A 20018-nucleotide genomic window follows, 5' to 3' on the forward strand; every position below is an offset into this window, starting at 1 on the left:
CGTAACTCAAGTTTTAAAAAATATTTCAAAAATGAAAAAAACTTTTAAATTTCCGAAATACGAGCAGGTAGGTATACCTACCTATCTATGTAGATATCTCTACTTGAGAGCAAAAATGCACACAGGTATGTTCTGTCAAGAGGGAAGTGGGGATGAAATCAAATTTCAGAAGTGTTAAATTTCAATCACACGAATCATCTCGAAAGTAGATCACCAAAAAAAATTAATTTCAGATCGTTTATGAAGATTTTGATTGTACTCGTAAATAAGTATTAGAAATGTTGCTTCGTTCCAAAAACGTGCCAACAGGTGTAAGATGTTCTGTAGAAAAAGGATCACATTTTTTTTTTTTCAAACCAGAATAACATAATTACCTAATACTTTAAAATAGAAAAAACATACCAAAATACATCACCAGCCAAGATTTCAAGTCCCTTGGTGCGTTTTTTGATTTTTCGTGATTTTTTGAAAATTAAATTTTGTTCAAAAAGTGAAAAAAAATATATCTCAAAAATTTTACCCAGATATCCCGAATTCGGTATCTTGTACTCTATTGTTGACCTTCTGAATCAATTGAAAACGGTCTCGAACCGTTTTGAGAAGTTTTGGAGCCTTCGGCAGATTTTTGAAAGTTGAAATTTTCCCAAACTTTCCCTCAATGAAGACGAAACGCTGAAATTTATTATACGTACTTATTCCATAATTTCAACATGTTGAATCGATTTTAGGTGATTTCAAGCTATTTTGGAGCCTCCAGCAATATTTTGTAAATTCCCGAATAAAAACTGCCTAAAAAACTGCCGAAACAAACTTTATTACGTATAATGATAGGTATTTGTTAGTGACACTTTTGGCAGATTCCACACCATTTTCTCAAAATATATTTCTGTCAGTTCGGAAGTATGGCACTTTTTGAAAATCTGGAATTTCTAAAATATAGCCGAGGACTCCAGAACTGTTTAAAACCACCTTCAATCCACTCAGTATGTTGGATTGAAATCAGTAAATAGTTTATTTTCAACTTCATTGAGTGAAACTTTCAAAATCTGCTGCAGACTTTACAACTTCTCAAAACTGTTCAAAACCGTTTCCAACGATTCAATAGGTCAAAAATAGACCATAAGCGAAAATTCCAGCTTTCAAGGTTAATTTGTTGACATTCTAATTTTTTCTAATTTTTGAGCCAAAGATTGAAAAAAACTGGATCAAAAGCAAAACCTTTGTCAAATTGACATGAAAACGACGATTCTCCTAGAAATTTTCTAAAAAAAAAAAAAAAAGACTGGTTGATGCAGAATATGCAACTTCATCTTTTAGGGGAGAGCAAATTTCCTCAAAGTAGGTCAATGGGCAACAGTAAAAAGATTTTTTTTAACTCAAAATGTCTTCTTTTTGAAGACCCAATCTCTGTTCCAAGGACAACCCTTCTTCCTTCCAGGTTGAAAGTTTTTTTTGAGCGACTTTCGACGTAGGTAAAATGAAAGTTTTTAGTTTCAGATTCCATCATATGAATTGTTTGAAAAATGCATATATTTTTGAGATGCTTCGAACAGCACTTTCCATTCGCACCAAAAATAAATTACCTGATCGTCAGTTCAATATCCACTGCGCATGTGCAGCATTTTTTCTTCAAAATAAGAGATAAACAACAAAAACATTCGACTTTGAATGTTTGCCATTATGTGAATTTTCCTGCCTGTAATTTTAATATCCTGTCATTTGAAAGTTTGCACGTATCTAAAATTTTCATACTTTTAAACGTAGTCGTATTTCCTGAAAGAAATACATCAGCCAACCAAGCCTTTAATTTTCAAAATACATCGATGTAATTTTGCACGAACAGCCTTTTCCGATTGCGTGAAAAAGTTACGTTTTAGGTACCTATACCTATATTAAGACATAATTTTAAAAGCCGAATCTATTTCTTTATTCTTAACGTAATTTTTCCCTCAATAAAACGTAAGTATCTAAAAGGTATATACGAGAAAAAAAATTAACGCAGGGAATAGCTTCGATGCTTATTTGCATCATTAAACGTATAGAGGCTGAAAATATACGACGTTAAATAATTCGCTCTTTGAAGGTGAAAATCATTAATATTTCAAAAAAGTAGAAAATATACACATGCGATATAGTCATTTCCTAAAACCAACGAAACCATTCCAGCTTTTTCAATTATTTACTCATTCTATGCCTCAACTCTCACATCTGAATACTCGTATATCAACCACATCGCATAACTGTGAACGAATTTCATTATCATTTAATGAACCCGAACTCAAAGGGTGATTTCAAGTAGTGGGTGGTGAGAGTGTGAGAAGATAATTTATTCTTCTTCATGTACATAATAGGTAAACCTATTTTGCTGAACAAGTGGTTAATTTTTGTTCAGGTAGGTAAATAACAATAATAGGAGACATAATACGAAATTTGAAATTTTGATAGGTTTATTTTTAGATTTCTTTCTTATGATTTGACTTCTAAAAATATGAAAGATTTCGTGGGTAGAAATATTTTTACCAGTCCACATTTAAGTATAGACAGGTCTATCGATAATTTTATCAATATATGTATTATTTATTTTGAAAATATGGATTCATTCGAGCAAACTTCCGAAAAGTCCAGCAAGTTACACAAACACATGATTTTTTTCGGTTCACCAGCCTACAAATATCTAAAATACTATTTTTATTTCTGTTTACTCAATCTGAACATGCCGCATAAATTACCATTTCAAAATTGATTTCAAATTTCAGCTCTTTTAATAAATTATTTCAAGTTACAGGAAAAAATGAACCTATATATATACCTACCTAAGTATTGCACACAGAAGGTTTTTTTTTTCATCCTATGTAATTACAAAATAATTTATTATCGTACACGAAAGAGAGAAATAAGGTATTAGATTTTTTTTTCATAGAAACGAAACGTTTAAAAAAAACTATACGGTGAATTCAGTTTACAAAGGATTATTGAACAGGAAATGAGGAGGAATAATTTCAATAGGCTTAAAGTGGTAGGTAGGGTTAAGGGTTATACTTACTCGTACCTACCTTAATTTTCACGTGAAAATTCAAACAAGTGAGTTCATTTTTTAAACCATCGGCGTCGATTTTTTTCCTCCTTTTTTTTCTTTTCTTTTAAATTTAATTTCTTTTCTGTTTACACGACTCCTTGCGTTGTTATTTGCATCATTTCAGCAGTTCTCTCCTCCGAGCATCGAAGCAACGTTGATTAGAATACAATGTTTTTTTTTTTTTCAATCAGTCTATACTTCTTTTATGTATTATCGAGACCTTTTGCAAATTTAAACGAATAATTTGAATTTCCACTTCCTTCTATTGAATCTATCTTATTTCCAACTCGATTATGAAGAATTTATCCAAAAAAAGAGAAAAGGAAAAAACTGAAAAAAGCTGTTATAAAATGAGTACAAGAAAGTAGGAAATAAATTCAAACGCCGCAGCCATTTTCGTGTTTAAAGTAGACCCAATTTTATTGTTTGAAAAAGTTGCAAAAACATACCTACTGATAGCGAACTTTTCTTTTATTTTCCTGTAAAAGTGTGTTGAAAATTCGTTTTCATTATCTGCGATCAAGCGTTTTAATCTCATCAAACTTTCACTTTTCACTGTCTTGTACATAGGTAGGTAAGGTACCTTTAGAAGGGAAAAACAAAGACGTATGAGAATTTCTCTCATTTTATTTATTTTTCTTTGAATGTTGTTTCTTGGTATGAACTGTTAAATTCCGATGACATTTCGTACGGTACTGAAATAATTTTATTCACGAGCACCTAAATAAAATACCTACCTACTTATCGTCAGTGAAATATTTTTAGATAAATTTTGAAAATTTCAAATTTGTTTTTTAAATATTCAAATAAGCGAGAGATATCATCAAAAATTCAATACCATCTACTCTCAAATATTTTTAATTCTTTAACCATGTGTTTTAAATACCTACGTCAGATTATCAGAAACTCAAAACACACGATGCACACACTAATAAAAAAGTTAAACGTAGAAGGTATAATTTGGCCTCCTTGGCCCAAGTGAATTTCAATTTCAACAAAAATATTTACTTCGTCTATGTAAACATTTGAGTTTCAAGTCGTAGGTAATTACTTGTTTACCTGATTAGTTTAATTATTAGTCTATGTAATATGATAACAAAATACTCATGATAGCTTTAGCTTTATCTTAGATAATATTTCGTTAGGTACTTTATTAAAATTTTTCAAATTTTCTGTTTGGACTCTTTTTCTTTAAAAATTAAAAAAAAGTGGGACGTTTTGTGAAATGAATGTTGTTTGAAAATTCCCTCTTCTCAAGGGTCCATCTTCTCCTCAAAATTGAAGGATATTCGAGCATTTGTCTCTTGAAGAAAAAAAATCCTCTATATGAGTCAGTGTTTTTACCTATTCACATACCTATGTATTACCCAAAGTACATCCATAAGTGAGGTTTGAAAACCTAATTTTTTCAAAAAAAAAAAAAAACAAACAGAAAGTTATGAAATAAGCGATTGGATTGGTGCAACTTCGGGAATCTTTTTACCAGCAACGTATTTTGGGAATCACTTTCAATATGAGAAAAGAGTTGTTTTTTCAACACGGTTTGATTTTTTTTTAAATGCCCCGAAATTTCGAAATATATGATTGCATGGCTACAACTCTGAGAATTTTCTTTTCAGGTGATATTCTCCCACAACGTTGCTTTGGAGGTCATTTTAGCACGAACAAGAAAAGGTGAATTTTTCGACATTATGTAAATTTTTTTGGAAAATTTAGCCCTCCAAAAAATATAATTACTTGAATAATTTTCCTCATCAATGCCAAAATCAGGTTCCTAATCAGTAATCATAAATGTGACTCAGATGAGGTTTTTCGAAATAATAATTGACCATTTGATTTCTTCATCAATTTAGGCCATTTTTGGACCATTTTGGAAAATTCAAACCTCAGAAGGTCAGCTCATGAAATTTTCATTTTTTTTTATGAAGCCAACCCCATTGACTTGATCTCTATGCTCAGATCCGTAAAAATGAACAAAATCGGTCTCTGAGTGTGTGTGAGGTTTCCTTCGTTAGAACCAAAATTTGATAGACAGATAATTCAACAAATTCTTGGAGCTTTCTCGAAATTTCGCTCGTAACCTATTTTAGGAATAAAGTTTACTTATTTACTCTTACTTAGCAGGTATAAAGATACCACCTAACTACATATTCGAGGTTTTTAAATGCATTGGGGAAACAGAGCAATTAAAGATTCACGATCTCGTCGAATAAGAAAACCAATTCCTACTTACTAATGCGATAAGCGCGAACTGGAAGCTCGTATCCGCGAAATATTGCAACTTACAAGCTGTAAGTCAATGGATGAGGATGAAGGTGCTTTTTATAAATTTCACACTCGAAAAAGTTTATAGGTTGTATCTAATGCACATAAAAGTATAACTATACAGGTTCTAGACACTGTAGTAATGTGGCAAAATATTCGCGTCGTTAACAAATTATCAAGTTAAACAAAGCATGATTATAATTAATTATTTAATCCTTCGAAGATGCTTATACGAGTTAGGACGAACGTATTGAAAAGTTTATTATTAGTTGACGTCGCTGCTCGCATTTAAAAGTATATACGCGATATAGAAACTCCAGTAAATTAAATTCGTTAAGTAGGTGTAAGTTGTACAATAGTATAGTATGTAGGAGCTATAGGACACTGTGCGATGATGCTGTTGGGCGACGAATATTAAAACTTTAATTAATTTTTGTTACAGTTGGAATTCTGGCGATGTTATACGGCTGCGCCGTAGGATGGACTTCAGTCGGTATCGTCGGCCTGCAACAGCCAGACAGTAAAGTGCCGTTGGAAAAATCTGATACGAAACTGATCGCCGCGTTCTTCGAACTGGGCAGATTCTCTAGCGCCATTCCAGCCGGTTTATTGGGCGATAGATGGGGTCGCAAGACAATCATTTTGATCTGCAGCGTGCAGCATTTGCTGGCTTGGTCGTTGATTATCCTAACAGAGTCGATAAATGCGCTTTTCTTGGCCAGATTCCTTTCCGGATTAGCTGTTGGTACTGGTAACGCTGTACTGTTCATCTACGCTGGCGAAATGTCACCTCCGAGAATTCGAGGCACTATTCTTTCGCTAATGTACACGTGCTATTATTTGGGTATCTTGATCGAGTACATTTTTGGAGCCTGTTTGACTTACGAACTCGTAGCCATCTGTTCGTTGGCGGTGTGCTCGTTGTTCTTCGTTTTCATCTTTTTCATCAAAGAATCTCCGAGCTATTTGTTAACGAAATCGAAAGACGATAAGGCCAAGTCGATATACAAATGGTTGAATAATCGTAGGCCCGAGGACGAAGTAAATAAAGAATTCGAAGCCATCAAAGAATACGTAAATAACCAAAACAAGAACAAAGAAAGTTCAGTAAGTGGATTCTCCGATCCGGTAAACAGGAAATGCGTCAGTTTAGTATTCATCATCAATTTCCTTACACAACTCACCGGCCTACCGGTTCTCATCGCTTTTGTACACACCGTTTTCAAAAGTTCCACTAATCTAACGGCCAATCAATTCGGCGTCATTTTCGGCGCTCTACAATACATCGCCGGATGCTCTGCCACTCTTTTATCCGATAAAATTGGCAGAAGGAAGATGTACAAGTTGACGTGTATCTCGTGCGCATTCTGTCACGCTGTCACAGCTATACTCTTCTTCATCGATCGTGATCTAGGATACGAGGTTCCATTCATGTCCTGGTATTTACTCATTAGTATTTCCTTGTATGCCTGTATTTATGCTGCCGGACTTGGACCGTTGACTGTAATCGTAAGAGGTGAACTTCTACCCCAGGCTGTCAAAGGTATCGGCAGTGGTTTAGCTGTTGTCTCGGCCGGAGTATCGTGTTTCCTATTGGTATTCATTTTCCACTTCATCCAAGATACCTTTGGAATCACCTACAATTTCGTATTCTTCTTCTTCGTTAGTATCGCGTTAGCCTTATTGACGCATTTCAAACTGCCCGAAACCAAGCACAAAACATTGGCTGAGATTCAAGAAGCTTTCAGAAACTCGTGAGGTTTTTCTACCCACCAATCACATTCGACGATGTAGATGACGATTTTATATATTGGAATATGTCAATTAAAAAAAAATGGATAGGTAATGCAGAAAGTGACGATGATGTATAGTTAATATTATCACTCGAGTTAATTAGGTAATCGATTAAAGGAGGTTGATGTAAGACCAATCTGCGCCCGGCTCACGAGTCGAGATGATTGCCTACGTGAATCGACGACAGATTTTTCAATCGGTATGTTGATTATTTTATATTGAGATGTTTTGAGCAACTATTTTGTTTGGGTTGTTAAGAGCTTTATATGAGGAATCTTTGCGTACAATAATGTTTGAGCTGGTGTTTTTAAACGGGTTGAATAAATCTTGTAGACTGGAAAAGAATTTTGTAGTATTTTCAAAATAAGTAGATATAAGAGTTTGAGTAAATTACAAAAATCGTAGGCCTATCCACCTTCATTTTTCGAGCAATTACCTAGCTGTTCACAAATAAGTTCTCAGATGTGACGTTTAGTTCACTTTTTCCAAACGTATAATTAAAATGAATTTCAAAAACGTAGGGTATAAAAAGCTAAAAGAAACGTTAACTAAGAGAATTGCCTTCGTTGTCAGATATTCTTTAATTTAGGAAACAACTGTTTTTAAAATTACTAATAGGGTCAAATAAGACGTTTTTACTCCAATGACATTTTTATTAAGGTAAAAAAAAATAAAGCTTGACAAAATGAAAATATCTCCTTCACCTTTGAAGAGAATTAGTTTTCAATCAAGCAACAATATTCTGCCCACTCCATTTTCTTTCTTTTTTTTCCTTCTTTTTTTTTGTATAAGTAAGTGAATAAACATGAAAGAGTATATTCGTTTATTTATTCTCAAAATAAATCGCCACCTTTGAAAAACAAATTCAAAAGAAAACAAAACCACGTCGATTTAAAATTACAAAAAAAAATTCTACCTACTCAAAATACTTCTAAAAACGATTCACATTATTCTGCTTATGGAATTGGGGAAAAGATTCACTCGCTCTTTCTACCTCCGTTATTAGCTTTTACAAGAAAAATTTTAAGGTAGAGTACTTTTTGATTAGTGACACTTTGAGAGGGCGCTGTGAGAAGACTATTGCACGGATGAAGCTGAAATTTGTACCACATATACTTCAGGGGGTTCTCTATCAATGGTAAAATTTTGGTACAATTTGGTTCACAAATCGTGGAGAAAATTGCAATTTGAAAATTTGAAAATCGACTTTTGCATTTACCCCGTGTTAGGGTAAATGCAAAAGTGGGCAATATTTTTTTATTTTTGTATTTTTTTGCATTTTCAACACACTCACCGTATTCTACGTGTCATTTGCTAACTTTTGATGTATTCGTGGTCTTGATTCGGTGAAAAATTCAATAAGTTTTCCACTTCCCAAAAAAAATTTTAGGGGAGTGAAAAAATGTTGAAAAATTATTTTTTTAAAAACTCGCTAAAATGAACAAAAAATCAACTATTGGTCATTTCTGATGTTTTTTATGTAAAAAACTCGTCATAGAAATACATTTTTCGTCAAATATATCAGTAGAACATCAAAAAGGAGCAATAATTTAAAAATTCAGTAAAACTGTTAATCACTTCTCTAACGTGTAACTCATCATGTGACCGTGGAAGTTTATTTTTTTTGTTATTTCGAACCATTTTCAAGTTATTTGGAGCAAAAAAATATTTGTGGTAAGTGCAAAAATTTAAAAAAAAATCTTTTTTGCAATTACCCCGAGTCGATTTTTTCTGGGGTAATTGCAAAAACGCAATTTACGGCCAAAATAAAAAAAATTTCATATTGCGATATCTTACCTTAAACTTCATTTCTTCATGACCCTAAATCGCGAAAATTCCAGATAAATCGACAGTTTTTTCTATTTCACATGGATTTTTTTAAAAAACACCTCTCACTTTACTTATGAGTGGTTTCAACATGCTTTGATAAAAGTGTTTGCTACTGAGCGACAATCTGAACCCCGCGAGGTGTGACCAGGAGAATATGTCGGTAAAGGTCGTTGCTTCGACACCCCCTAGTTGGCACAACCAGAAAATTGATAATTTGTTTGCATGAGGTCACAATTTTGCAATTATCCCGTTTTTGCAATTACCCCACTCTACCTTAAATAAAATTCTTCCTTTCTTCAACAAAAAAAAAAAAAAAATGTTGGTATTAAAATATTGTTTTTAAACTTATAAAAAAATCTTATCCTAACGTGACATTTTTCAATGAGAAAATACTTATTCGTGGGTGGTGAAAAATTGCAGCCTTTCCCCTTCCTCGATAAAAAATAAAAAGGCATTTCAAATAAGTAGAATTTTTGTTTAAAAAATGAAAACGCCAACGTAAAATTTTATTACATACTTATGTACTGAGAATTTATTTTTCCCTAGACATTTCCTGTTTATTTTTAATATTTTTTTAATAAGTAATACTTGAGTGCAAATAAGTTCCAATGAAAATTTCAAAATTTTTAATCACCTCATTTTTCAATTGCCACTATTATTTTGAGATAGTTCCAACCCCTCCTTCTTCCACCACAAATACGAATTTGGGAAAATTTCAGTTTTCACTCAATTTCAAGTTCAAATGCTGTGTTTTCATTTCTGATAATTTTGTGGATATTAAAATTCAGCCCATTTTACATGAGAAAATCAAAATGAGAAAAAATTCAGGTAGAAAGCTGAAACTTTGTATTTGGTTTAGCATCTTATCAAAAATAAGTATATGGAACCAAATTTCCGCTCTTAACACCAATTCTTTTTTTATGACTAATTTTCAATTTTTTTCTCTTTTATTAAAATAAAAAAAAATGTACAGTTTCGATTCGAACCCATAGAAATTGATTTTGAAAATTTGTACACAAAACAATCGAAATTACAGTCAATCCAATTCTATGAATACCGAATTTTATTTCTCCCCTTCTTATTGTATTTTTTTCAAAAGTTGATAGTTTCATCAACTTTAGATTTTTTCGGGGATAATGAACCAGTTATTAATCTAAAAAAAAAAATCGTCACAAATCGAAGAATTAAATGCAGTTCCTTCCTGAAATTTGAGTTTAATGAATGGGCAGGGGTTGGATTTATGAAACACCCCTCCCAGAGTGAACCTACCTATCTGATATTTTTTCAATTTCAAATGCACCAAATTCTTGGTGTTGAAATTCATTTTCAAAATTTCAATTTAGCTCATGAATATAGGTAGTTTTGGATTTTAAAAAAGTTTAGTAGTCCCAACAAATTCGGTGGTGAGAGGCGGAGATAAAAAATTCAGGCATATTCCACTTGAAAATTGATTTCAAAAATACAGATGGATCGTTTTTTAATTACTTTAATCCAAAAATAAAAAATACACACATCCATCTAATGCGCTCATAAAACACATCTTCCTCATTATATTGTTTGAAAATATGGATAGTATGTTTTACAACACACGCAGAAGATATAAATATTCGTGTATGGCGCTTGTAGTTATTTCGAACAAGTATACTTATAGGGGAAAAGACGTTTTTCATTTAGAATATTACCATAGTCTACCACACGCTTCGAGAGAGATTTTAAAAATTCACAATTTTCAAATAGAAACATTTTTTGGGCAATATTTCATTCGTTAAATTCAACTTTATACTCCCGATGGAAACAGTTTTCAGACTTTATAGAGCATTGAAATACTGAATTTGAAAAAAAAACTGCAGTACCCGAAACTTTTTGATTTTCATTCAAATGAATTTTTATATCAGCCATGCATCAAATCCCAGACAGGGGAACCCGAATAAAAATTCAACAAGTTGATTCGAATAAATTCAGCGCCTTAGTTTTTAGTCTTCAACTTGAACTTGACTTTGTCTCACATGCTGTATTTCTAATTCATAATACCTACAAAATTAGGTATACCTAAAAATAAATACGAGATTCGAATACCTACCGCCAAATATACCGAAACTTTACCATACCTACATGCACCTTAAGCATTTAATTGATGAATATTTCCAAACAATCGTACCTACACGGTTTAAAGTGTGCATTGCATTAGGACCTATATCGAGACAATCATAAACAATACAAGTTTCTTCCATTGTTAAAGATTGTGTTCATTAGCAGAACGTTCATGACCGAAAGCTGGCATTGAATTAAGTTGATTTTTTTCCAATTTACATGCTTAATTTTTCTTTTCATTACCAGCATCTTTCAGTAACTGAATATTTCAGGTACATGGACGTTTTCTAACACATGTGCCTATACGTCTACGATGATTTTGGCGCATAAAATTTCTTTCGTTATTGTATCAAATTTTCTGTGACTAATAAGAAATGAGCCCAATAAATGTACCTACATGAGCGTACCAAATTGAGATAAAATATTAAATTTCGAACAAGTACCTACCTTATGTAAAGCTAATTGTGTACCATTTAGCTTTCCTCCCCTCCCCCTTAGGTTCACCCATCCGAATTTTTCCCACTTGGGATAAAATTTTCTCTATTTCATGAACTAGATTCCATCTATGCAAACAGACTTCCGAGTTGTCCTCTCACCCTTATTGTTTGATCCAAACTCAGCTTCCCTTTCAGGCATTTCCCCCCCCCCCCAAAATAAAGACAGAAAATTTGCGACGTAATCTAACTTTAAAAATTAAATGAGCTCAAATTGATCTAAATGAGATAAATAGATATCAAATTACATACTGAGAAAAAATTCTCTCGTCCACACATTTGGTAAATTTTTCGAGTCGAAGAATTACATCATCTAATTCGTACAGATAAATCGTAATTCGTACATCGGAATAACCGCATATATAGCTATCTCAAGCAGCCAAAAATTAGGTCGTAATAATTAATATAATTATAAATGGGCGTAATAATTCTCTCGGTAATTTCGTACTTACCGATATTAATTACTTGTCGGCTGTCATTTGCACTTGTCACAAATTTAAACACCATTATCTTCGCATACAGATTACTGGGTATTTTGTTCCGTCAAACATCATTGTCTCCATAATCAGGAAATATTATGGTGACATAATTTCAAAAAAATTCGTTCACGATTTGGCAGAATGTGGATGAAATTTGTTTGAAAAAATAATCAAATGAAACCGAAAGGTTAGAAACACAATTCACTATCAAAGGGATACCTTATATTTTACAGAATTAAAATAATTATTTTTTCCAAGTTATTGATCGAGGAGACGAGCACGTGTTGAATTGATGTTCGTAGAGCTTCCGTATTCTTTTTTTTTCTTTCATTACATTTTAACGTGGTCGTTTCAAAGATAAAATGCAAAGGGTTAGGAATGAAAATTTTAGTTTGAAAGGTGATTTTTTTAAGGCCGAAATATTTCGAATAAGCAGTAGCCAATGAAATTGAAAATTAAAAAAATATATCAAGGGTCAGGCTTAAGACGATCTGAAAAATTAAGAAAGATGTGATAAGGAGGTAATTGCAAATGATTAATGAAGAAAATGAGTGAAAAAATTACAACGTGGTGGAATTTTTTCATTCGATGAAGGTTCAATTAATTGAAATCGCTTAAGTAGGTACAAATTAAAAGGGATCGTATGCTACAGAATGAACTAATTTTTACCAGTGAAAAAGTTGTACGCTTAGTTTGTAGATAAACGAAGAAGTTATGTTATTGAACAAGTACAAATTGCATTACGAATTTACAATTTTTATCGTAAAATGAAACTTCTTTTTTGCCTGCATAATTTACCTTAACTTTTTAAATTCTAGTTTTATCGTGTTATTGTACTTTTTTTTTAGTCTGTGATTAAATGCAGGTGTCTTCGAAAATTTATTCGAATACACCTGTTGAAATTGTGAATGTCGTAAATTGTGTAAAATTATGTGTACGTAACTTTAGTTTTAATAAATTTGAAATTCTATTTTGTATGAATTTCAAAAAGCCAAATGTTACCTAATTTTAAATTAAGTGTATTTGTAGCCTATATCTAAATAATATGTCGTGTCATATTTTTTATTGTTTTTTTTTTCCTGATGATTGTACATACCTATTGTAAATAGTACCTATTTTAAGAAAATAAATGTATAAAGTATAATGTCACTGAATGCAAAATGAACTTTTATACATTTCCAATAAAATTGATTTTTTATGCTTGAAATCTGTTTTGGATGGTTTCTTGAATTGGTTCGCTTTTGGTTCACTTTTACAATTTTCACTTGTTTTTCAGTCTCGTTCAAAATATTTTTCAATTAGATATATACCAACGATTTAGGCAAAAATAGGATTTTTTTTTAACAACAGTATCGATATCTACAACACGTTTTGTTTTTGTTATTTGGTCCAAGATGTTTTTTAACATGATTTTTTGGCGGGTACTTGAACATAAATAATTAAGAGATGGGCTATTCTTCTACATGTAAATTTGTTATTGCAATTATTGCTCAAACCTCATTAATAACTCCTTTGTTCGGAAATTACCAACACTGCCTCATTATTTCTTGCAATTTTAAGCTCGAGTTGGAAGATTTTCCTTAAAAAATTGTCACGTTATAAATCAACGATTTAGTGAGATTTCACGAGATTCGTGTCGTTTAAATAAAAATAGCCCAGTATTCATCTGATCGTAAACGTTTAAAATAAGATTTTGACCGATCTATATTGACTGATGATTTCAAAAAAATTGACAGAGTTGTCGTAGATTAATTCGTAATAAACTTCACGATGATTGGCAACTCCATGAATCTATACCTATTTTGTAACTGACTGTCTGCTCGAACCCACCTGATGATTTTAAACCCTTGAAATTACATAGTGAATCTATTAATTAGGTCTTAGATAAAAGTTCATTCACTCCCAACTAAAAAAAAAAAAATTACAAAGAATTTTTCTGTAAATTTTTTCACCACATGTTGAACAATTGAATGAGGTAAGTTGGTATTAGGTAACTTTATTAATGATACTCGTACTTTCATTCTCACGTTGGCGAAGAAAACAGAAACATTTCAACGTTAAACGTAGGTACCTAAGTAGTAAGTACCCCGAAGTATTTATTTAATTTAGGTAAACCGATGGCCAATTTGTGATTATACCAAAACCCACAGGTTACACTGAAAGCTTCAGTAACGTGTGTGCAAGATCAATCATCGCGATACCCGTACACCTATTACTTGGCTCGAGTGTTGTTTTAAATACACTAAATTATTCATCTCTGCATAGATGAAATATTTTACGTTATTACTCGCTGAATCCATTTTACCACGACATTTGAAAGTTTCAAGCTGTTCGGAATTTGTAGCGATGACGGAATTACAGTGAAGAAAGGTTCGCTTATACATCAACTATATACTATACGCGGATATTGTTAGTTTACAATAATGTAATCAAATACCACCATGAGAGTATTGGAATGCTTTAATTACAAGCTGAGTGTGGGCGTGAAAATACTGAAGATAGGTGAATTTTTAAATTTTAAATACTTTAGCAGATTCTTAAACTTTTTGCACGGGTAGTATTAGCACACATATCAAAGACATTATTACAAATACTTACTTATCAATTTGCAATGTAAAAAATTACTCACAAGATTTTCTTTTGTCAATTGTCATGCTGACATAACTGACAAATGAGGTAAGTGCCCAATCGCCATATAAATTTTTGAAGAGTATGCAAAAATGCGTCACTAGGTAGTCAACAATTCAGGTGCTGATGAGCATTTTCCGATTTTTAATGAACTTTTTAAAATCGTTGGTCCTAAAATACATACAAAAAAATTCAAAATTTGACCTGCATTGGCCTAGAGATCTTAAATTTATATTCTGTGTATTTTTGACCCCCTGAATCGATTAGAAACAGTTCAAAACCGTTTTGAAAAATTCTAAATAGCAGATTTTTGAAAATTGTTGCCACAAAATTTCACTGAATGAGGTTTGAAAGCTAAAATTTACTTCACACTCAATTTCAACATGTAGAGTCGATTAGAGATAGTTTCAAGTCGATCTGAGCTATCAAGTCATATTTTGGGAATTTCAAACTTTCAAAACGTGGCATAAAAATAGAAAAAATTATCTTCTCAGCACCTTTATGAGATTTATGCTTGTTAATAGTGACCAGTTCTGAATCGGTACAAACCAATTTTGGAAAATTGAAATAATCTATCAAGCGATAGATGGAATTTTATAGCATTGGTTTCAGGAGACTTCAAAACGAACTCAACTCAGCACGTCAAAAATAGAACATTAAAACTGAATTTCAAATTTTCTACAATCGGTTTATGAGCTGAGAAAATTTTTTTATATTGTCAATTGATAAATTATTGCTTTAAAAATATTGATACAGTTTGTAATTTTGGAAAAACGACATGTAGATAATTGGTCAAATTTGTCACTAAAAAGCATCATACCTACACGTTTATTCGAGCTGAAGTTAATTTGATCAGTTATTATGACACTTTATTGAGGAACTTGAATTTCAAAAACATGACTGGGCTTTTCAATTGATGATGGAATGTCCAAAATTACACCGCCAAGTCTAGTTTTAGGTGTTGAATTTCATTTTTCAGTTTATGACGAATTCTTTGAAATTCAAATGGTTAATGTTCTATAGGAAAAAAAAACAGAATTTGATAAAGTTTAGATCTGTTTTATGTTATATTTTTAATTAATTACAGTTTCAAGTCCTTTTGAGACCTCCTCCAGCCAATTTTCAGATTTTTCAGCTTCAGAAAAACTGTCCTAAAATAAAGAACAAGAAAATGTACAAATCTGATGAAGGTTCTGAAACAGTACAAAACCACCACAATCGACTTGAAAGGTCAAAAAAGGTATGAACCAAATTTTTCAGTTTTCTATCTTCGATTTTCCCATAAAAATTTTGGGAACTTAAATTTTTTTTAATTCATTAAAAATTAAAAAATTCAATTCAGTTCCTGAAATTTGGCTATGTGATTTTCAATTTTTTTTGTATGATCAAAAAATTATCTGTTGTTTGAAATACTTTTTTGTTGACTCTTCGCAGTTCAAGAATTTTCCTTTCGGTTGAGTTCTTCTCTTTTAAAAGTTTTTGAAAAAGTAAAAATCATTTTAAATACTTATTACCTTAAATAAAATTGTACCTAGTTATTGTCTAAAATGGAATTTGAAGCAGTTGATAATGTTTTCAAATGTTCACTGAATTCCTTCAAAACCACAGGTAGGCAAGCAAACCATCTCATGACAAAATTTTGAAGCGGAGAAAAGTAGGATAAGGAGGAGTTGATACTTTCTATTTTAGAAAAGGGTGTAACTTTTTACTATGACAGTTTATTTTGTTTGTCTCGAAATCGGAAAAATCTACATACACATATACCTAAGCTGAAAGCTCTTGTAACTAATGTAATGAAATAAAAGAAGACATTTAAAAAAATAATCTCATTTTTTTGTTCATTTCTAACTCAGTTGAGAAATCTGTTGTCCACACAGGAAGTCTCAAAATAACTACTCGTATATAAATAGGCATCACATCTTTTAAGGATGATAAACATCGTGTTAATTGATAAGAATAAATCATCTAAGCTCAAGGGAAGAGAGCCCAAAATTGTGATTTGATAATATGAAATAGGTATACCTACATTAAGGTTGAAAAAATGTTTTTCTTCTCCGTATACTTTATCACATATTTATTGTCTCTTTGGGTTTTGATGGAATTCAGTCAGTGTGAAAACATTTCGTCAATTTATTGGAGATTAGGTAAGTATACTCGTACTTACGTTAATGTTCCCAAAAGGTTTGAATTTTTGCATCATCACTTTTTCACAGGCTCTAGCAGGTCTTTAAGGTGGGGGGAGGGGGTCATGTCCCCAGTTTTAAGTATATCGAATACAATATTCAACATGCTCTAGCGATTAAAGTTTAAATTCAACTTCTCAATCCCTTCCATGTATACAGTATGACACAAAAGTAGTGTTCGGTGGTATTTATTTCTAAGTGGAAAGAGCTAGAGAGATGAATGAAGCGGCGTTGAGTGAGGAAAAATAAGGGCTTTCAAAAGCAACCTTGAAAATTTTAGTCCCATGCACAGGGTGTCCACAAATTGAAAAACCGGTTTGGTCAAAAAATTCAAACTGGTTTTTACTGGCGCAATGTATTCTACACACTAAGACAACAAAAACGTGATATGAATTTTCTGAAACCGGTTTGTTGATTTGCAACTGGTTAACAAAAAATACCTGAAAATTGTAGATAGAGAAAAAAGTTTGAAACAAAAGTTGTAGAGCATGAAAAATTACACAATTCTGTCTAATCACATTTTGAAACCGGTTCATTGGTTCGCATTTAGAACCAGTTTTTGATAATCACCTAAAAATTGAAGATAGAGAAAAATGCTTGAAACAAAAGTTGTAGAGCGCAAAAAATTGAACCTTTTTCTCTGATAAGATTTTGAAACCGGTTCATTAATTCACAACCTGTTATCAAAATTACCTAAAAATTGGAGATGGAGAAAAAAGCTTGAAACAAAAGTTGTAGAGCGTGAAAAATTGAGCATTTCTGTCTAATCACATTTTGAAACCGGTTCATTGGTTCGCATTTAGCAACTGGTTTTTGACAGTCACCTAAGAATTGAAGATGGAGAAAAATGCTCGAGACAAAAGTTGTAGAGCGTGAAAAATTGAAACATTTTCGCTGATTGGATTTTGAAACCAGCTCATTGAATCGCAGCAAGCCATCAAAAGTTACCTGATTGTAAGTTAATTAGTCATTTTCAAAATTCGGTCAGCACAAATGGTTCAATTTTTCACTCTCAAGATCTTTTATTTCAAGGATTTTTCTCTACCTTCACTTTTTAGGTGATTGTCTAAAACTGGTTGCTAAATGCAAACCAATGAACCGGTTTCAAAATGTGATTAGACAGAAATGTTCAATTTTTCACGCTCTACAACTTTTGTTTCAAGCTTTTTTCTCCATCTCCAATTTTTAGGTAATTTTGATAACTGGTTGCGAATTAATGAACCAGTTTCAAAATCCGATCAGAGAAAATGGTTCAATTTTTCGCGCTCTACAACTTTTGTTTCAAGCATTTTTCTCTATCTTCAATTTTTAGGTGATTATCAAAAACTGGTTCTAAATGCGAACCAATGAACCGGTTTCAAAATGTGATTAGACAGAATTGTGTAATTTTTCATGCTCTACAACTTTTGTTTCAAACTTTTTTCTCTAACTACAATTTTTGGTTATTTTTTGTTAACCAGTTGCAAATCAACAAACCGGTTTCAAAAAATTCATATCACGTTTTTGTCGTCTTAGTGTGTAGAATACATTGCGCCAATAAAAACCAGTTTGAATTTTTTGACCAAACCGGTTTTTCAATTTGTGGACACCTGTGCATGGGAGTAAAATTTTCAAGGTTGCTTTTGAAAGCCCTTATTTTTCCCTACTCAACGCCGCTTCATTCATCTCTCTAGCTCTTTCCACTTAGAAATAAATACCACCGAACACTACTTTTGTGTCATACTGTATGTCCTTTGTGCAGCGAATGATCGAAAATGATTAAATTTCATATGGTAAGTATATTGTTTTTAAAGTAAAAACGTTTCATTCTTTAAAGAATTAAAATTTTAAAATTTTTGACATCGATAAAATTATTTTCTACTTTTTGAATTATTCATCGATGCATAGAAAAACTCGATTTCCTCGTCACAAGCGAAAATACACATATTACCCATCGAATAAATATTGACAGGTATTAAGTTTGGGGTGAATTTCTACTTATAGTTTTAAATCGATAGATAAACGACGTCTTATGATTAGTTATAATTTATTCGTAGCGATCCCTAAAACTCAATTATCACAAAACGAGACGTTTTCTCTATCAGCTATTTTTCATCGAATGTTAATTCTCCAGTCAGGGTGGTGAAAGCGCTTGCGCGACTTTTATTCGTGTATCTCAAAGTACGAGTAAAACCGCTGATTCGAAAATTTTCAGTTTGATGGTAACTCGTTCTCTAAATCGATGCGTTTGTTATGGGAAAAGTACTTTCTGCGATTGACGCGCGTATTTTTAAAATCACTTTTTTACGTTTTTATTTTCCTTATACGCGTGTAATTTTAAAATGATTTAAGAATTCATCGAATATAATTTTTTTTTCAACCGAAAGATGTCGGTGAAAATGACAATTTTCAAACGAAAGAGCACCTCTGTTCAAAATTTGTAGTAATCATGCGTTGGTTTAATTTCGTATATAATTGAACCGGTATTAAAGCCTACCCATGCGGTTGTGGTGCGAAACGTTGTGTAAGTTCGGTGATCGTCGTGATAATTAGATTACGACTTTCGATACCCCTATTTTAAATGGGAAAAATAATATTTTTTCTTTTATTTGTATTATTGTTTTTTTTGGAAAGTGGTTACTGTGAATTAAGCTCAAAATATAATAATCATATGGTCAACATTAGACACGCTAAGAAAAAGGATCATGCTAATCGAGACGACCGTTTCTACTCTAGAACTTATTCTTACGAGTATGACGATTATTGGATGTCCAGTACGGAAGATACGACAGCATTTGAGACGACCACAGATTACTCGTATACTTCCGATATTCAAGAGACTACTACCGAAGATCTCGATTACATGACGAGTATTTCCGAGACGACTGTAGACGAATCTTCTATTTACGACGTAAAAGAAGACGTGGTGACAAAATTTCTACGTATTGTTGAATCACAACATGAACTGGGTGAAAATTGTACCGCGGGCACTGACTTGAACCTCGGTGAAGGAGTCGTCGATCGGTACGCACAAGTGAGTTCGCATTTCCTCTTTCTTCATTCCTCACTCTTTTGTGTAGGTAGGTACGCTAAAATTGTCGAAAATTGTTAAATTTATTCTACTCGGAAAAAATTATCATAATGGGAAATCCAAGTTCATAACTTAGCATCAATTTATTAACGAGACGTGAAATTTTGA

The 20018-nt window shown here is 32.2% G+C and overlaps 2 protein-coding genes across 3 annotated transcripts in view; both read left to right on the forward strand.

The window, feature by feature from the left end:
- Positions 1-13236, forward strand: part of LOC135836413 (solute carrier family 2, facilitated glucose transporter member 6-like) — a 75479-nt gene extending 62243 nt beyond the window's left edge. For both annotated transcript variants that reach the window (XM_065351236.1, XM_065351235.1), the window contains exon 2: positions 5784-13236. In XM_065351236.1, the coding sequence (XP_065207308.1) occupies positions 5798-7099 (1302 nt within the window). In that variant the 5' untranslated portion in view covers positions 5784-5797 and the 3' untranslated portion in view covers positions 7100-13236. The remainder of the gene's footprint in view (positions 1-5783) is intronic.
- Positions 13237-19049: 5813 nt separating this feature from the next.
- The window catches only part of LOC135836416 (probable G-protein coupled receptor CG31760), a 135414-nt gene continuing 134445 nt past the window's right edge, over positions 19050-20018 (forward strand). Inside the window, exon 1 of the mRNA XM_065351238.1 lies at positions 19050-19853. Coding sequence (XP_065207310.1) covers positions 19401-19853 — 453 coding nt within the window. The 5' untranslated portion in view covers positions 19050-19400. The remainder of the gene's footprint in view (positions 19854-20018) is intronic.

The sequence above is a fragment of the Planococcus citri genome, chromosome 2 (genome assembly GCF_950023065.1).
Source record: "Planococcus citri chromosome 2, ihPlaCitr1.1, whole genome shotgun sequence".
Lineage (NCBI taxonomy): Eukaryota > Metazoa > Arthropoda > Insecta > Hemiptera > Pseudococcidae > Planococcus > Planococcus citri.